At 38.2% G+C, this 17,075-nt stretch overlaps 2 protein-coding genes across 3 annotated transcripts in view; both read left to right on the top strand.

Annotated features, from left to right (window-relative positions):
* The window catches only part of LOC122642239 (disease resistance protein RUN1-like), a 47,203-nt gene that overhangs the window by 10,661 nt on the left and 19,467 nt on the right, over nucleotides 1-17,075 (top strand). The window lies entirely within an intron of this gene.
* Nucleotides 1,787-15,659, top strand: LOC122642238 (disease resistance protein RPV1-like). 2 transcript variants are annotated; one of them, XM_043835678.1, is made up of 6 exons: nucleotides 1,787-2,278; nucleotides 12,132-13,227; nucleotides 13,352-13,639; nucleotides 13,765-13,925; nucleotides 14,133-14,478; nucleotides 14,578-15,659. In XM_043835678.1, exons 1-6 carry the CDS (start codon nucleotides 1,794-1,796, stop codon nucleotides 15,655-15,657), a joined length of 3,456 nt encoding a protein of 1,151 aa, XP_043691613.1. In that variant the 5' UTR covers nucleotides 1,787-1,793; the 3' UTR covers nucleotides 15,658-15,659. The 2 variants fall into 2 exon arrangements, with proteins under 2 accessions (XP_043691613.1, XP_043691612.1); XM_043835677.1 differs by having other exon boundaries at nucleotides 14,133-15,659.

Genomic DNA, 17,075 nt, shown 5'->3' with positions numbered 1-17,075 from the left:
CTAGTGTTTTACATAATAGTGGGAGTGGCTATCATGTAATCCATAGGCATATTAGGTTGGATGAGGGCAGGTATTTCTATGATTAGTAAATCCCAAGGTGCATTCTTTACATATCAACTTTTAGCTATATTGGAATTGGCCAAGTGTCAAAATAAAGTTTCGAAAATTCATAACTACCAATAGTATATTGAGGGAGCATGTAAATATAACGAGGTTGAGTATATGATTGATTTTGACTCTATATTTCGACACATTGACATAGGTAAAGTTTTATTTGAAAATCCATTACTACCAATCTTGGTTAAAACAAGATTTTTCCTTCATATAATATTAAGATTATTAGTGAAAAAACAAATAGATCTAATGGCATGGGTAAAAACCTAGGAAAAAATTTTACGAAAAAAAATACTTCAAAGATGTTTAAAATATAGTTAAAGAAATGAGTGAGAAACAAATTAGCCCAATAAAATGGCAAAAGTTTGTCCTGATGAGCATGTTTAGAGAAACTTTCAAGATATGCATAATTAATTTTGCCACATAGAAGGGGTGCTTGGGCAATTGTAACCGTTGCATTTGTAGGGGATGGTCTGGATTGATCACACATAAATTTTTAGACCAAATTCATTCATCTCCGTTGTTTTGACATACCCTTCTTTTGGTAGTACATGCACCCTTTTGGAGATCCTTATTTTTCAATGCTTCATTTTGCTACTTTTAGCAAACTCTGTTTTGCTGAAATTTGACCTCTGACCAGCAATTCTTGCGATTGTCCGAGTTACAAAACTACATGCTCGTCTAGAATGTTTTTGGAATATGCTCATCCAAAAAAATGAATTCCAATAGGATGTAAAGGGTGTATACAACGCCCGAGGCTCCCACCACTATGAGATCTATGGAGGGTCATAATGTATGCAGGGTTACCCCTGGTTTCACAGAGACGCTGTTTCCATGCTTGAACTCGTGACCACTTGGTCACAATGGAGCAACCTTACCGGACTCCAATGAAAAATGGAATTGTGATTAAGGATGCAAACGGATCAAATTTGGTGGGATAGTGGTATTATCATATTCATATCCGATTACATTCAGACGAATTCGAATAGTATCCTATTCATTGACATTTTTATTGTTTTGTTGATAAGGGTTAGGGTTGAGATTTTAGTGTTCAGCAAATACCTTTTCTTCTACTCATCTTAGTCTATGATTTTTTTACGTTTTTTTACTTTTGATTTTATCTTGTATTTATTTTAATAGATATGTGATTCTATATATCACAATGCATAAAATAATATGTATAAACTAATAGAAAATCTAAAAAAAGAACTACATTATTTTAATGGAAAAGTTTTCATACACCATAGCCGTGTATGTGAGAGGGTCTTTCACAAAGAGTTGAAAAAGTCATAAATCCCTATCCATTAATTAATGCCTTGAAACTCCCACCCTCTCACATACACGGTTTATATGACCGCGGATTCGATTTCTCCTGAAGAAAGATAAACGCAAATGGGATATGAATTTTTCAATATCCATTGACATCATTGATGATAGGCCAAGTGGGAGAAGGGTTTCCCCAATCCTTCCCGAATTATACAGACGCCACCATTGACTTTAATTTTTCTAGGATCAACAAATGAGCCATTCCTTGCTAGCAAGTTGTGTGTTTTTTTTTTTGCTTTTTGTTTTGTTTTGGTGAACTTGCTACGAAATTGTTGATGGGATAAATATCAAAGATTGAATTATATCATATTAACACCATTGACATTTGAAAGGATAACAAGCAATTTGATCGAATGGGAACTCATCAGGGTTCTTCTTCATCTTCTTCTGGTTTGGGTTATGAAGTGTTTTTGAGCTTTCATGGCAAAGATGTTCGCACCAATTTCGCTGACCACCTCTACTATGCTTTGGTTGGGGCTGGAATTCGAACTTTCAGGGATGAGGAGGAACTCCAGAAGGGAAACGAGATTGGGTCGGAGCTACTTGCGGCAATCCAGCAGTCAAGAATCTCCATTCCCATTTTCTCTGTAAACTATGCTTCAAGCATCTGGTGTCTCAATGAGCTAACTGAGATATCTGAATGCAAAAAAACAATGAATCAAATCTCCTTTCCCATTTTCTATAAAGTTGAACCAAGGGATGTGCGAAACCAGACTGGGGGATACGCGAAGGCATTTGAGGAACACCAGAAGCGCTTCGACGAGACAATTGTGCAAAAATGGCAAAATTCTCTGAAAGAGGTTGGAAAATTGGATGGATGGCATTCGAAGGAGGACACGTAAGTCCAACATTTTCTTTTTGGTTTCATATTTAAGGGTTAATGTCTTCTATATTTCTCCATCACAGTTTCTATTTGGTTCCATATTTAATGGTTAATGTCTTCTATATTTCTCCACCATTAAGTCATAAAGTTGGAATTACTTGCTGTCCAATCGCTTGTTGTCATCTAAGGTCATATGTCGCCTATATTCTTGGATTGAATTTGATTGAGTAGTTGAATCAGACTCAATATATATCCATCAATAAAATGTAACTTTTGTTTCACTCGTTTGATCAAATATGCAATCCTGTTTATTGCTATTCCTGTGATTGGTTTGCTTTTGTTATAAGATATAATACTTGAATAAGTATCAAATACAATATTTGATTAATAACTGAAGCAATGTTAATGGTTCAGTGGCAGAGGAAAAAATTTTGGTTTGCACACTCATATATGCCATGTGGTTGGTGGGATGAGGTTGAAATTTTGTAAACAGGTAGAGACCCCAAGGTCCCATTTTCATATGTCAAGTTTCATCGTAATAAGAATTTTCCATGTGTCAAAATAAAGTACTAAAATTCTGTACTATCAAGAGGGTTATAGGATTGCTGATAGGATGAATTGACATGAAAGTTGAAGCTAATTATTGAATTTGAGACTGTAATTTGACATGGGGCAATCCAGACACTTCCATAAATATCCAACACATTTCCACATAGTGCAAGTAGATGAACAAACCAGAAAATTTTCCTCGATCTGCTGGTCGAAGAAATCTTCTACCTTTATAACAACAATAATTACCAAACTTCATTGCTCATTTATGTCTTGGCCAACAAGCCCGTCCTTCTACCTTTCCTTCCTTTTCTGATAACACCTCTCTCTCTCTCTCTTTTTGTGATTGACTCTGTCCTCTGACCCTTTGCTCCAATAAGACATCTGGAACCATGCATATTCAAATATTCATATAAATTTTATTTAGATTTTCCGTATTATGGTATATACGATGCAGATGTAGATATCCCAGTTTTAAAGATTTTCTAACTAGAAAATTATTTTTATTTTGATAAGTTACTAGTTTACCATTTCTCCACTTTATTTGTGATTTTATGACACTCATTTAATTGATATATTGTTTACTTAAGTAATACTTTTTATCTAGGAATCCGTGCACAGGAGAAAATCCTTTAGTTCTTTCCATATTTGTCTTTTACGGATGTTAGTTTTCTAGAAGAGCTAAATGACCTTAATTGATTGTTATATTTTGTACTTTGACCATTGGATGATGGACATATGTTAACGTGTCATTAATTCAAATTATTGGTAATTTCTACAACATGTATTAAAATAAAATTTAAAGGGTTTTGAACCTTTTTTTTTCCTTTATTGGTTGAACCTTTAGATAGACCAAATGAGATTGCAGTGAGAGAGGTAAGAAGGTTCTCGGCTGGTGCTCTGTTATTGTATTGTGAAGTGTGTCCAGATCCAGCTCTTGTAGTCTTTCCTGAATCTGGCTGATGTAGAAGAGGTTCATCTAAGAACCACTCTACATTAAGATTGATAGTTGTCCTTAATATGAGAAGCAAATCAGAATTAGAAGGTAAACACCAAAATTAAATGTATACTAGATACCAGCCAACAGTTTAGTGTCAAATTGGGATTGAAGGAAGGTCTGGCAGCAATAAGAAACCTCCCGAAATTCCGGTCAGGTCTGATCAATGACTGCAGAGATTCCACAACTTGCAGCAGCAATAAGACTGATAGACAAGGCAGTCGGTAACTGGTTTGGAAGATTTATTATTCTCTCAGAACTGTATTCTGGAAGCCTCCAAGGCTGATTGAGTGAGGTCCTTGGGGCCCTGAAACAACTCTCCAAATCTCAGCCCTGTTGGGGAGAAGGGTACTGAGATCAGAAGCTTCAAATCAGGAATCAGGGCATAGAAGGTGATGCAACCGTATGTGTGGAGATACACTTTTATGTTTCTGTGCAGCAACAGCAGGCTTTGTTGATGTTTAGAATATGTCCTAGATCTTCACAAAGGTACCAGCAACAGTTGGTTGCAGTCACACAATAGCTGGAACAGTAGAGATCGAGTGGGAGTTGAAGGAGAAGATAAAAGAAGAAGATAGAAAGGTATAGGGGTTTTTGCTCTCTCAGCCAGGCTCTCTAAGCTCTTCATCCTCTCACCAGGACACTAACGTTGCACAAAATCAACTTCATTCATCTATTCAAATGGTTGGGAGGCTCCTAAGAGCTCATACATATTTATGGGCAGCTATTGTTTGCCTTAAGTTACAAGCAAGAGAAAATTAGAAACTTACAAGAAAAGGAAACAAACTGAAAATAGAAATTTAAGCCTACCTTCTAAATCTGAAATTAGAAACTAAACTAAGGTTGCTTAATAGACAACCACAAATATTTAAGGGAATAATTCTGAAAATAGAAACTAAAGTAAATAGTAACTTACTAAATCAGCAATAAAAGCTTCCTTCTCTTGCTATCTTCAATGGGGCCCACAGAATTTCGAATATTTCCTTGGACTTCCTTCTCCATGCAAGGTGTATGGACCCATAGGCCATAGTACTGTTCCGTGGTTCTGTTTACGTAAACAGTAACTTTTCCCAAAATTTATTTCTGTCACTTTGTTCTTCATGCTTCGATCTACATCCCTGGCTGGACCTAATGGCTTGATGCCGGTCATCTGGGAGTAGGAGAGCAGTTGCCAATGCGGCTGCACCTCTTGCGGAAGTAGGAGCCTGTGGGGAGGTTTCCGGCAGATTGTCTGAAGAAGATGTCACACCCCAGACCCACCTTAGAGTTTTGATGTAACTAGGATGCTTACCATCATCCTAAACCACCACCAGGATCGCGGATCCAATGGCTTACCTTACAGTCACACAATCGAGAATAAAAAACAACGTTAGGGTAGCGAAAGACTTTTTAAAATAAAGCCATTGATTCTCATAACGGGAAAACTAGAGTGATAATAAATGCATAAGGTGGATTATCCTCAAATTTAAAAGTTAATACAATAGAAGTCGTTTCATAATTACAGAAAAGTAAAACAATACATCAAGAACGATGTACGATGTCAAAGTACAACTAAAGTAAAAGAGCAATAGTCGCATCAACGATCCAAAACAACTTTGGCATACGCATCCTTCACCATGCCCTCCATCATCTCCTAGTACAATACCACCTGCATCACATTCTAAAAAGAAGGGTTACACGAGGCGTGAGCTCCATTGAGCCCACTGAGCAGAAAATTTAACCACACACACAACAACAATTATTTGATTGCAAGCCGAACCTGATGAACGAACATCATTAACATCCTATACCACCAATGATGACTCGCACATCAGATCCAAATTACAGTCATGCAACATACACAACAGTTCAATATGCAATATGAATCATGATGTATTATATACAATGCATTATGATATATTATGCACAATGAATTATGATGCAGGGCATGCATGCTATGATATTATCTACAACATAGTAGGCATTATCCCTGGTCCTGGAACTCACTCGTCAAACACCCAACGATAGTGGTCCTAATTGCATGGAAGCCTGCCGATCATGGATACGCATCGGTGTCTCGGCAAGCCTTTGATAAACCTAACCACGGTTCCGGAACATACTCATCAAACACCCGGGTTGGTTTATCAATAAGGCAATTACGGTGTAGGAACGTACACATCTACCACTCGTATCCCTTTTATCGCATTTAACAAATTAGGTGATCACTGTGTAGGAACTTACACATCTACTACCCGTATCAATTAATAAGGCAATTACAGTGTTAAAATATACACATTGACCACCTAATCCCTTTAATAAGGTGATCACAGTGTAGGAATTTACACATCTACCTATACCCCTTTAATCCACATTTACTTCAAAACTAAGATCCACATTGACATCTCATTGTACAACCCTAACCACAAAATTACTATATGAACTATCGTGTCGAGAGGTATTCCGGATGCATCAACATCCCATACCATCTAGTACCCGGTAACCAGCATGACACGACACTTGACAGACCAATTATAAAACATGATGGCAGAGCATTAAATAAACCACATTATCATCTCATTCATTTCCAACCACATTCGCAACATCAACTAGCATACGCTTGAACACATTCATAGTTAAATAATATAAGCATGTATTTGTGCATGAAGTATAACATGTAACATGAATGCACCGTACATACATTTAAGCATAGAAACACTGAAGATCAAACATCAAATCCCCACTCACCTAGTATAGTATCTTGAAGAATGGAGCCAAGGTTCTTCACCCTGTGTGTCACCCAATAAGCCTCACCGTAGTTGTATAGTTACTTAAGGATGCGTGAGAGTAGGTGTTAAGAAGGGTCCCATAAGGTCCCTCTTACAATGTCCATGAATATAGGCTTTGAGAGAAAGGGCGGTTGCACGAGCAGTTGCATCAGCAAGTGCTACTGCCTGAACTGAACCGAGAGTTTGAGGTTTTGACCTCCCCAAATCCGTTAAACTCCTTGGGTTCTAAGGATTAAAGGGCTTGAAGGGAAGTGTCCTAGGGTCTTTGGGGGTGTTAAATACCTATCTATTCCAAGGGATCGAGGGATTCAAGGGTTGATCCCTCCATGAGTCCAAATCTAGGGTTTAAGTGATTGAAGCCCTAGGGTTTCCAAATAAGGTTAGGGGGAGGTCAAAGGGGCACCAATAGGTGGACTTTAGCACCACATTGGGTTATCTAATTAGCATGTTTAGAAGTCATTAACGGCTGTAGGTAACCCCCATTAAAACCCTTCAATACAAGGGTTGATCCCTCCATGAGTCCAAATCTAGGGTTTAAGTGATTGAAGCCCTAGGGTTTCCAAATAAGGTTGGGGGGAGGTCAAAGGGGCACCAATAGGTGGACCTTAGCACCACACTGGGTTACCTAATTAGCATGTTTAGAAGTCATTAACGGCTGTAGGTAACCCCCATTAAAACCCTTCAATACATAAACACCCTCGAAGTAAGCAAGGTCACCGGGATAAAAATTCAATTCTAAAGTTGCTGTCAAAACACATCAGCAAGGTTGGGGCCCACTTTAGAGGACCATACACTCCAATTTGGTCAAAGGTTTCTTTATATGAAATGTATCCTTTGAAGTCTAGTTTACAACACATTTTGAATCGCGTCGTTCCGTTATGTATTGACCGAGTTATGGACAAAACAGTGGGCAGGGGTCGAGTGGTTAACAATAGTTTTGGGGAGGGGCGGATTTATGGGTGGATGCATTATAATTGCATCCGGCTCTGTGTCTGCCCGCGATATAGGAGCGAACAGATTTACGGGCGGATGCATCAACAACTAAATCCACCCCTGATTCCGCCCGGCTTCAAACCCAAGAATCTAAGGTCTTCACTTCCCCAATCCAATCCTCTTGGGTTTTAATGCCCCAAAGGCCTAGGGGTGGATGTCCTAGGGTCCCTAATGGTCAAAGTAACCTACCTAAACCATGGACTTAGTGGATTTAAGGGATTGAATCTTCCTCAGACAAAATTAGGGCTTTTGTGTATTTGAAACCCTAGGTTTCACCATTAGGTTTAGGAGGAGTTCTAAGGTCCATCTAGGGGGTGGCATTAGCCCCACAATGGGTGTACATTCATGAGCACAGCCAACCCTTGGGTTCCAAGTGGAACCCAAAGCTTTTCCCAACCCAAAAGGTTTTCTCCAAAACCCAAAATAAAGAAAATAGAGAAATGGAGAGGGAGAGATGGGAAGTGCACTCACCACCAATAGAGGGAGCAAGAACCAAGGCTAGGTGAGCCCCCTTCGTCTCTTTCCTTCTCCTCTTTTCCTTCTCTTCCTTTCCTTCCTTTTCTTCTTCGCCTTCTTCGTTTGGCTTGGCCTTCAAGTGGGGAGGAAGAGGGTAATGCCAAGAGGTGAGGACAACAAGGATTTCCCCTTTCTCCCTTCCCCCTTCTCTTTTTCCCTTCTTCCCATGTTTTTGTCTTGAGGAGAGATGAAATGGCTGAGAAAAGAAGCTCATGCCCATTTTACAAGATAATGAGGCACTTAGGGCCCGTTTGGTTGACCAACTTTCAGGTCCAAACCAATTTACATCTAAGTTAGGCCATGTGGGCCCACTAACTTGACCCCACATGGAAAGGAAGGTTGTGGATGGGCTCCATAGTGCTTGGGGACACCAATACAATGTCCGGGACACGGGACAAGTGGGTCCCACATGAGATTCACCTCATTTGAGGTTTTATAGCTCAGGTGGATTTACGGGCAGTTGCATCAACAGCTGAAACCGCCCATGCCTTCACCCTTGCTGAAAAGGGACAAATCACAAGGCAAGGCTTTTGGGCCTTGGCCCGCACTTCAAGGATTTCAAGGAGGGTACGCACACTTAACACTTAGGGTTAAAAGCTTACCTTAGGGGTGTAGATATAGCCCCCCCCCCTTTGTTCACAAAAGGGGTGTAGATATAGCCAAAGTCAATCTTCTCCTTAATGAAGTTTCGATCCACCTCAACATTTTTGGTCCGATCATGTTACACAAGATTGTGAGCTATACTGATGACGGCCTTGTTGTCGCAATAGAGCCGCATAGGTGGCTCAGTATCAAACACTAACTCTTGGACCAGCCGTTTTAACCACATGTGTTCATATACTCCATGAGTGATGACCCTAAACTCTGCCTCTGCACTGGATCGGGCTACCATAGGTTGTTTCTTGCTTCTCCATATAACCAGGTTACCACCCACAAATGTGCAATAGCTTGATGATGTAGATCATTTGTCAGAAACTGAACCAGCCCAATCAGTATCAGTGTAGCACTCTATCTTCAGATGGTTGTGTCTGGCATATAAAAATCCTTTCGCTGGGAAGGACTTCAAGTATCTAAGGATGCAATAAACAACTTTCAGGTGCCCACTGATGGAGGCATGCATAAACTAGCTTATGACATAGGTGATGTCTGGGCGAGTCAAAGAGAGGTAGATCAGCTTCCCCACAAGTCTCTGGTACTTCACTGCATCATTAAGAGATGGACCACAGTATTCTCCCAGCTTGTGATTTTGCTCAATAGGAGAGTTTGTTGGTTTACAACCTAGCATTCCTGTCTCCTTTAACATGTCCAATACAAACTTCCTTTAACAGGTATTTATTTCCTTTGGTGACTATGAAATCCACAGGAAGTATTTCAAGGTCCAAGATACTTGATCTCAAATTGTTGGGCCAAGTATGACTTTAACCTATTTATCTCAGCCCTATCATTCCTCGTCACCACAATCTCATCCACATAACCAATCAGGGTTGTGATAGTACCATTACCTCGTTGGGTAAATAAGATAGGGTCATCTTGGCTCTGGGAATATCCGTTCTTCAAGATAGATTGCCTAAACCTCTCAAACCATGCCTTAGGAGTCTGTTTGAGGTCATATAAAGCTTTCTTGAGGAGACATACTTTCCTTTCAGTTGAGGGAAACTCGAAGCCTGGAGGAGTATGCATATACACTTCTTCTTCCAAGTTACCATGGAGGAATGCATTCTTCAGATCAAGCTGGTACAATGGCCAATCTTTATTGGCCGCCAATGATAATAGGACTCTTATGGAATTGTTTTTAGCCATAGGAACAAATGTCTCTTGATAGTCAGCAAATGTCTCCAGATAGTCAATCCCATACACTTGACTATATCCTTTGGCCACCAACTTGTCCTTATACCTCTCAACAGTGCCATTAGATAGGTACTTGATTGGGTAAACCCATCTACACCCAACCGGAAAACTCTCCCCTTGGGATGATCAACCATGTACAGTTTTTCTCAAGTGCCATCATTTGCTCAGACATGGTTTCCTTCCATTTTGGGTCAAACATGGCCTTAGTTACATTCTTGGGAATGGAAGAGGAGGAAAGAGCAACAGAAAAGGCAACACTTCTAGGATAATAGCATCATAAGAAATGGGCTATCAGATTAGTACAAGCTCTCATCCCCTTACGAATAGCAATGGGAAGATCTAACTCAAAAGGAGAAGAAGGTGTGTTACCTGATTGAGGAAGGTGAATCTCAGGATGTGGATTCAAAGAGGACTCTTGGCAGGTCTTCTTTTCCTTTCTTTTGTAAACTAGTAACTTCTTCTCATTACCACTTCCCCCTAAATGATCAAGAGCATCAACAACATCTGCCTCCTTGTGTTTCACAACATCTAACATAAAAGGATGAATAAGCAAAGGTGGAATAAAAGGGATGACATCAAAAAAGCAAATTTGCTGTCAAGTTAAGAAGACGGTTGGAATGATTGATTAATTTTGACCTTTCTTGTTGTGTTAATAAAAATCCCATAATTATTAGTGTTTTGAAGGGATGTTCGAGATGCCATCTGGGACAGGATACTTGACTGCAGCCCAGATGGTCCCTTTTTGATTGGTGCAGAGTTGTAAACCTTGTCGACCATATTGTTTTTTTTTATAAAAGTCAATGGAATGGCTGTTTATTCCACCCCAGACAATTAGACAGATTAAATAGATGAAACTAAAAATCCCATCTCCGGTCAGTCACTCAGTCGTCCCTTGTAGCAATGGTGAATCCATCCGTTTGCAAATCCTTGCCTTCTCTCTCTATCTTAACGTGTCCCCATTGTAGATTCAGATTTGCAATGTTATAACATGCTCATCAGCATTTTGAAAAGGAACACTGAATGGCATCCGAGACGTCCCTTTCAAAATATTTACAATGTGCTGTGGTGTCATGTCCTTTTAAAATGGAAAAGCGAGATTGTTCATTCTCTTAATATGTAATACAGACTGAGGTTTTTAGAGTAGAAGAAGTACATGTACTCATGTAGACACTTGGACAGCTTACTCATACCCAACAAATGTTAGAGTTTATATGTAGGGGTACTTTAGGATTTAGTTAGTTAACTAGTTGCCTTTTATTGTATTTTTCTGTTTATCTTTTACCTCCCTAGGGAGGTGTATATAATTCGTTTTTATCTCATTAGTGAAGTAATATAGGTGTGGTGGAGACAATACTCCAACATACAACTTTCCACCAAATTCTTTTTCTCTCCATTTCCTTGTCTTCTTCTACTCCTTGTTCTCTCATCTTCTTTCTTCTTCCTTACTTGCATCCATTATTACATAAATTTCAACAACAAAGTCCGATTTGGTAAAAGCTGAGCTTAGCTATGGGCTCGAACAATTCTTCTTGACATGCGCTTGATTGGTGAAGTTCAAACCAAGTTACATTAGGTTTGCCTTTAGGACTTCAAGTGATTAGGATTGACACACTTAATGTCCAACCATACAGGGGAGGAAAAATTAAAAGAGAGAAAAAACTGATCATAGTAAGGTCTATGATAAAATAGGTTTAAACTTTAAAGTCCATTTATTAATTATAATTTTTTTAATAGAATGACATTTAATTTCAATTTCTTTTAAGTTAATAACATTTAAAATTTCATTAATGTTATTACAGAAAAAAATATTTGTTGTTGTCCTCTTCTCCTTTCTGTTTTGATAGGAATTTTCCAATAGTTTTTAATATGAATTCATTTTTAGGAAGAATACTTTGGGTTTAGGGGTACCCGAGGAAAAACTAATTGGGTTAAAGGCCAGCAAAATGTGATATCTTGGTTATCATTTTGCTTCGTCCAGCTTGCTACTCTATTTGGTCAGTTGTGAATGTGTTTGATGGAGAATCAATAGAACAAAAAGAAATAGAAAAATAAGACACAAACACATAGTAAGACTTGCATAATCTGTTTCCATTCACATAATTCACTTGTTGTTTCTTCCATGTAAATTTTTTATTCCTTGAGTACATTATTAATCACCCAAAATATTTATCCTTTTTTTTTGTTTGTTTGAATTATGCAGGTATGAAGGGAAGTTAGTAAAAGAAATTGTTAAAACAGTTTGGAGTACATTGAACAAGAGACTCTTGACTGTTTCTAACAAGCTAGTTGGAATCCAATCTCATATAAAAAAAATGCTGATGCTATTAGATATTGAATCTAACGACAGAAAAATTGTGGGGATACATGGCCTTGGTGGCATTGGAAAGACAACAATTGCTAGGGCTGTATGTGATGCAGTCTTTAGTCACTTTGAAGGATATATGTTTATTGAAAATGTTCGAGAGAATGCTCGAAATCATGGGATTCATTATTTGCAGAACCAACTTATCAATGATATCCTGAAACAAGAAAATCATTATATTACTGATGTGGATGCTGGAATTAAAGTGATAAAACAAAGATTTTGCCAAAAAAAAGTTCTTATTGTTCTTGATGATGTGGATCAAGATATTCAAGCAAAGTCTTTGGCCGGGGACCGCGAATGGTTTGGTATTGGAAGTAAAATCATTATCACAAGCAGAAATAAGGATATTTTAATTGCTCAAAAAGCAGATGAGATTTATGAGCATACTGTAATGGATTTAGATGATTCTCTTGAACTATTTAGTCATTATGCATTTGGAAGAGACAAACCTCTAGAAGATTATTTGGGTCTCTCAGAAGCTATGGTAAAAACTACTGGAGGACTTCCCTTGGCTCTTCAAATTATAGGTTCGTCTTTATATTTAAAGAAACAATCAGTATGGGAAGACATGTTAAAGAAGTTGCAACAAGTTCCCAATAATGATGTCATGAAAAGTTTGAAAATAAGTTATGATGGATTAGATGACGAGGAGCAACAAATGTTTCTTGATACTGCTTGCTTTTTCATTGAAATGAATAAAGATATTGCATGTCACATATGGGATAGATGTGGTTTTTCTCCTCAAGTAGGACTTGATGCTCTCTGTGTAAGGTCTTTGGTAACTATTAGTGAAAAAGGTGAGTTAAAGATGCATGACCAGCTTCGTGATCTTGGAAGGCAAATTGTTCGTCAAGAGAAAATTGATGAGCCAGGGAAGCGTACTCGAATATGGTCTCAAGAGGAAGTCTTGGCTGTCCTGAATACACAAACGGTAGGTATTGATATACATTTGTTATTTTTTGTGAGGAGTTTGTGAATTAGGTCTTTGATGGCATTTTTATGGTAAATTGCGACAACCTTGGAAGGGTACTTAATTGAGATTCTCTATTTTGTAGGGAACAAGTAATGTTAAAGGACTCAGTATTGACTTCAGACATATATCAAGGAGTCAATGTTTGATGAGTGAAGGATTTACTGCAATGACAAGACTAAGGTTACTCCAAGTCGATTATGCACAATTTTCCGGGAACTTCACCCATTCTTTTTCAGAACTGAGATGGCTTAGTTGGAAAGGATGCCCTGAACAATATATGCAAACTAATTTTCGTCCATGGAAACTAGCAGTCCTTGATCTGTCATGTAGTGAGATCACAGAAAACTGGATGGGTTGGAACTACATCAAGGTCTGTAAGAACTTCTCTTTTGTTTAATTTGTTTGTATTAAAAATCTTAAAAACATCCAAATTTTATTTTAGTTCTTATTTCTTAAGCGAAGTAGACAAGTTACTATGTATATTCTATTTTGTAGATGGCAGAAAATCTAAAAGTTCTAATTCTCACATCTTGTCATCAACTATCTAGTACTCCTGATGTTTCAGCAAATCAGCTCTTGGAGGTATTGATTCTTAAAGACTGTATAAATTTGGATGAGATTGATACATCCATTTGTTGTCTCATGAACTTGGTCATATTAGATCTGAGTGGGTGTAAAAGTCTAATTGAGCTACCGGAGAAATTGGACCTCATGATCAAATTGGCAACCCTTGATTTGAGTGGCTGTGTTAAACTTGAATTGCTTCGAAATCTTCCTCGACACTTGGAGGTATTGATTCTTAGTGGCTGTCGAAATTTGGTTGGGATCGATACATCCATTGGCTATCTCAGGGACTTGGTCACATTAGATATGAGGGGTTGCAGGAGACTAGTGGATCTCCCTAGTGAAATTTCCCAGTTGAGTTCTCTGAAAAGACTCGATTTAGAGCAATGTGGAAATCTGAAGAAGCTGCCGGAGAAATTGGGCCACATGATCTCCTTGACAGAACTTAATTTAAGTTGGTGCATGAGTCTAGTGGATCTCCCAATTGAATTTTTTCAGTTGACTTCTCTGGAAAGACTTGATTTATATGACTGCAAAAAACTTGAATCGCTTCCAAATCTGCCCTCTAGGTTAAAATCTTTTGATGCTTCTGGATGCATATTGTTAAGATCACTCCCAATGCTTTCAAGCCTGAAAAATCTAGAGGTATTGTGCCTTCGGAGATGTGAGAAGCTTCTACATGTATCAAATCTTCCCGTAAGTTTGACCAGGCTTGATGTTGGTTGCTGCTCTTCAATTCGAGAGATCTCAGGTCTTCCCTCAAGTTTGACCAGCCTTGATGTTAGTCACTGTGATTCAATTCAATACATCTCAGGTCTACCCTCAAGTTTGACTAGCCTAGATGCTCGCTTTTGTGAGTCAATGGTAAAGATATCAAGTACATCACGAGGCTTGAGAAATTTAAGGACATTATGTCTTGATTATTGCACCAGCCTAGAAGAAATTGAAGGCGTTGATGAGAAATTGGACTACCTGGTGCTCTTATCCACCCCATGTTGCAGATCATTAAAAAAATTACCAAAATTGACAGGCTCAAAAAATCTAAGTACTTTAGAGCTCTATCGGAATGACTTATATGATTTTGAAGGTGAGGGGATGGACTCTCTGGAGGTGTTGGAAATAGAGTATTGCCAATCATTAATAAAAATACCATATTTGCGAGATTCAAAAAGGCTGAGGAAACTAAAAATCAATAAATGTCCTGAACTATCCAAGATTGAGCATCTTGAGGACTATGAATCCTTACAAAAATTATCAATTAGTGATGCCACATCATTAAAAACATTACCGGATATCTCAGCTCTGAAGAACCTGACCTATTTAGGAATCAGTCGATGCTACTCGATGAAAAGATTACCTGATCTTTCAAACTTAAAAGAGTTGCGGCAATTAGAAATTGAAAGTTTGCGGAGGTTAATTGACATTCCAGGCCTTGACAGATTGAAGTCCTTGCAAAAATTGAAAATAGCAGGATGCGTATCCATTCGAAGATTATCGGATCTGTCAAACTTGAACAAGTTGAATGATCTAAAGATTGAAGGCTGCAAGAATCTAACTGAGATTCATGGTATTGACAGATTGGAGTTCTTAGAGTATTTGAATATTAGTGGGTGTGAGTCCTTGGAAAGATTACCGGATCTGTTGAACTTAAAAATTTTAAAGGAGCTAAGAACTAATGGCTGCAAGAAGCTAACTGAGATTCAAGCAGGTAATGGATTGGTATCTTTGGAACTCTTGGATGTTACGGAGTGTATATCCTTGGAAAAAGTACCAGATCTCACAAAGTCAAAGAAATTGCATAAACGATATGGTCTGTACCGCTAGGGCGCAATTGTACACATCTATTCCTGACGGCACATGTAGAATCATATCTTTGTTCTACAGGACAAATTTATTCAAGGTACTACTCTCTCTCTCTTCAAATGAATCTTAAATTTTGTTGCTTTTGAAAATTGAGTTCGGTTTTCCTGGTTGTGGTATTTTTGCCATGTGAAAAAAATTAAGGGAGAGGGTTCTCTGAGCAAGCGGCTTAGGGGATCACCAATGAGGTGCGACGAAATAGTATCGTACATGGGAGGGAAACGAAGTCATTTCGTGTGAGGAGGAGAGAGATAGACACAAAGGTGCTAGTGTACCCTAAGAACCTTTTCCCAAATATTAAATAGGGTGAAAATAGTGTGGATAGGTAAACCCAAACCATCCTCACATGTCAAGTTTTAACCCAAAAGGGTGTTTGCTAAATTGCAAAATAAGGTATTGACTTAAGGACCATAAAAAGACCACCAAGAGAATGTACATACATGAAAGGTAATCTCATTATTAAATGATTAAATTTGGGTCTGAAATTTCACACGTGATCAATCCATACTATTCCCTATATATCTGACAGTCATAATTGTCAAATTACGCTTCCACATGGCAAATTAGCCATGCTCATCCCGAATTCTCTCTAGGTGTCAGCCCATAGATATTTTTGCCTTTAAAATATAGTAAAAGTACGAATAAGCACACTTCTCAAATTGTTAGGATTCTTTAGACGTATTCATTTCCCAAGAGGGTCTCCTTCAGTCTAAAAAAATTGAGACAAACACGTCTCAAAACTAAGTTGACCAACATCATATCTTCCCCCCCCCCTATCAGCAAGCATACACTTTTAAGAGGAAAAAATGTTCTTACATTTGAGAATTTTGTTTTCAACACACTCAATTTTTTGCAATGTATACATGTTTATCTGTTAGTCTCATTGTTGCATAGGTAATAAATCTCCTAGATATGTTATAAGTGAAATTTGGCGGTCCACTCAATTGCACTACCCACCGTATATAAAGCTTATTCCTTGATCTTTCATTTTCAAGTAGTCCCCTCTTCTCATACAACTTTTCATAGCATTATAATGATAAGTCCAAATGTCAGATAATGTGAAATTTAATATATGGTTAGGTTCAGATTTGGACAACATCTCTAACAATTTCAAGCATTTAGTCAGTTGTAGGAAGCCCGCTCCATTTTTAAAATTTTCATTTATGCCCTACCTCAACATGTCCACTGAAGTGGATACTTGATGATGTGGCAGAATAGGTGATGTGAAATTGGATAACCTAGTTTTTGGGACCTTTAGCTAAGGGGAGAAAGATCATATGAAATATTTGGTTGAGACAAAAAAGTCCAAAAAATACGAGCAGTGGACTTATCAGTACTTTTCCTGTTAATTTTTTCGTTGTGCTTGAAGATGTAATCAACTA

This window comes from Telopea speciosissima, chromosome 10 (assembly GCF_018873765.1).
Source record: "Telopea speciosissima isolate NSW1024214 ecotype Mountain lineage chromosome 10, Tspe_v1, whole genome shotgun sequence".
Taxonomy (NCBI): Eukaryota; Viridiplantae; Streptophyta; class Magnoliopsida; order Proteales; family Proteaceae; genus Telopea; species Telopea speciosissima.
This window is presented reverse-complemented; position numbering and strand designations above follow the sequence as displayed.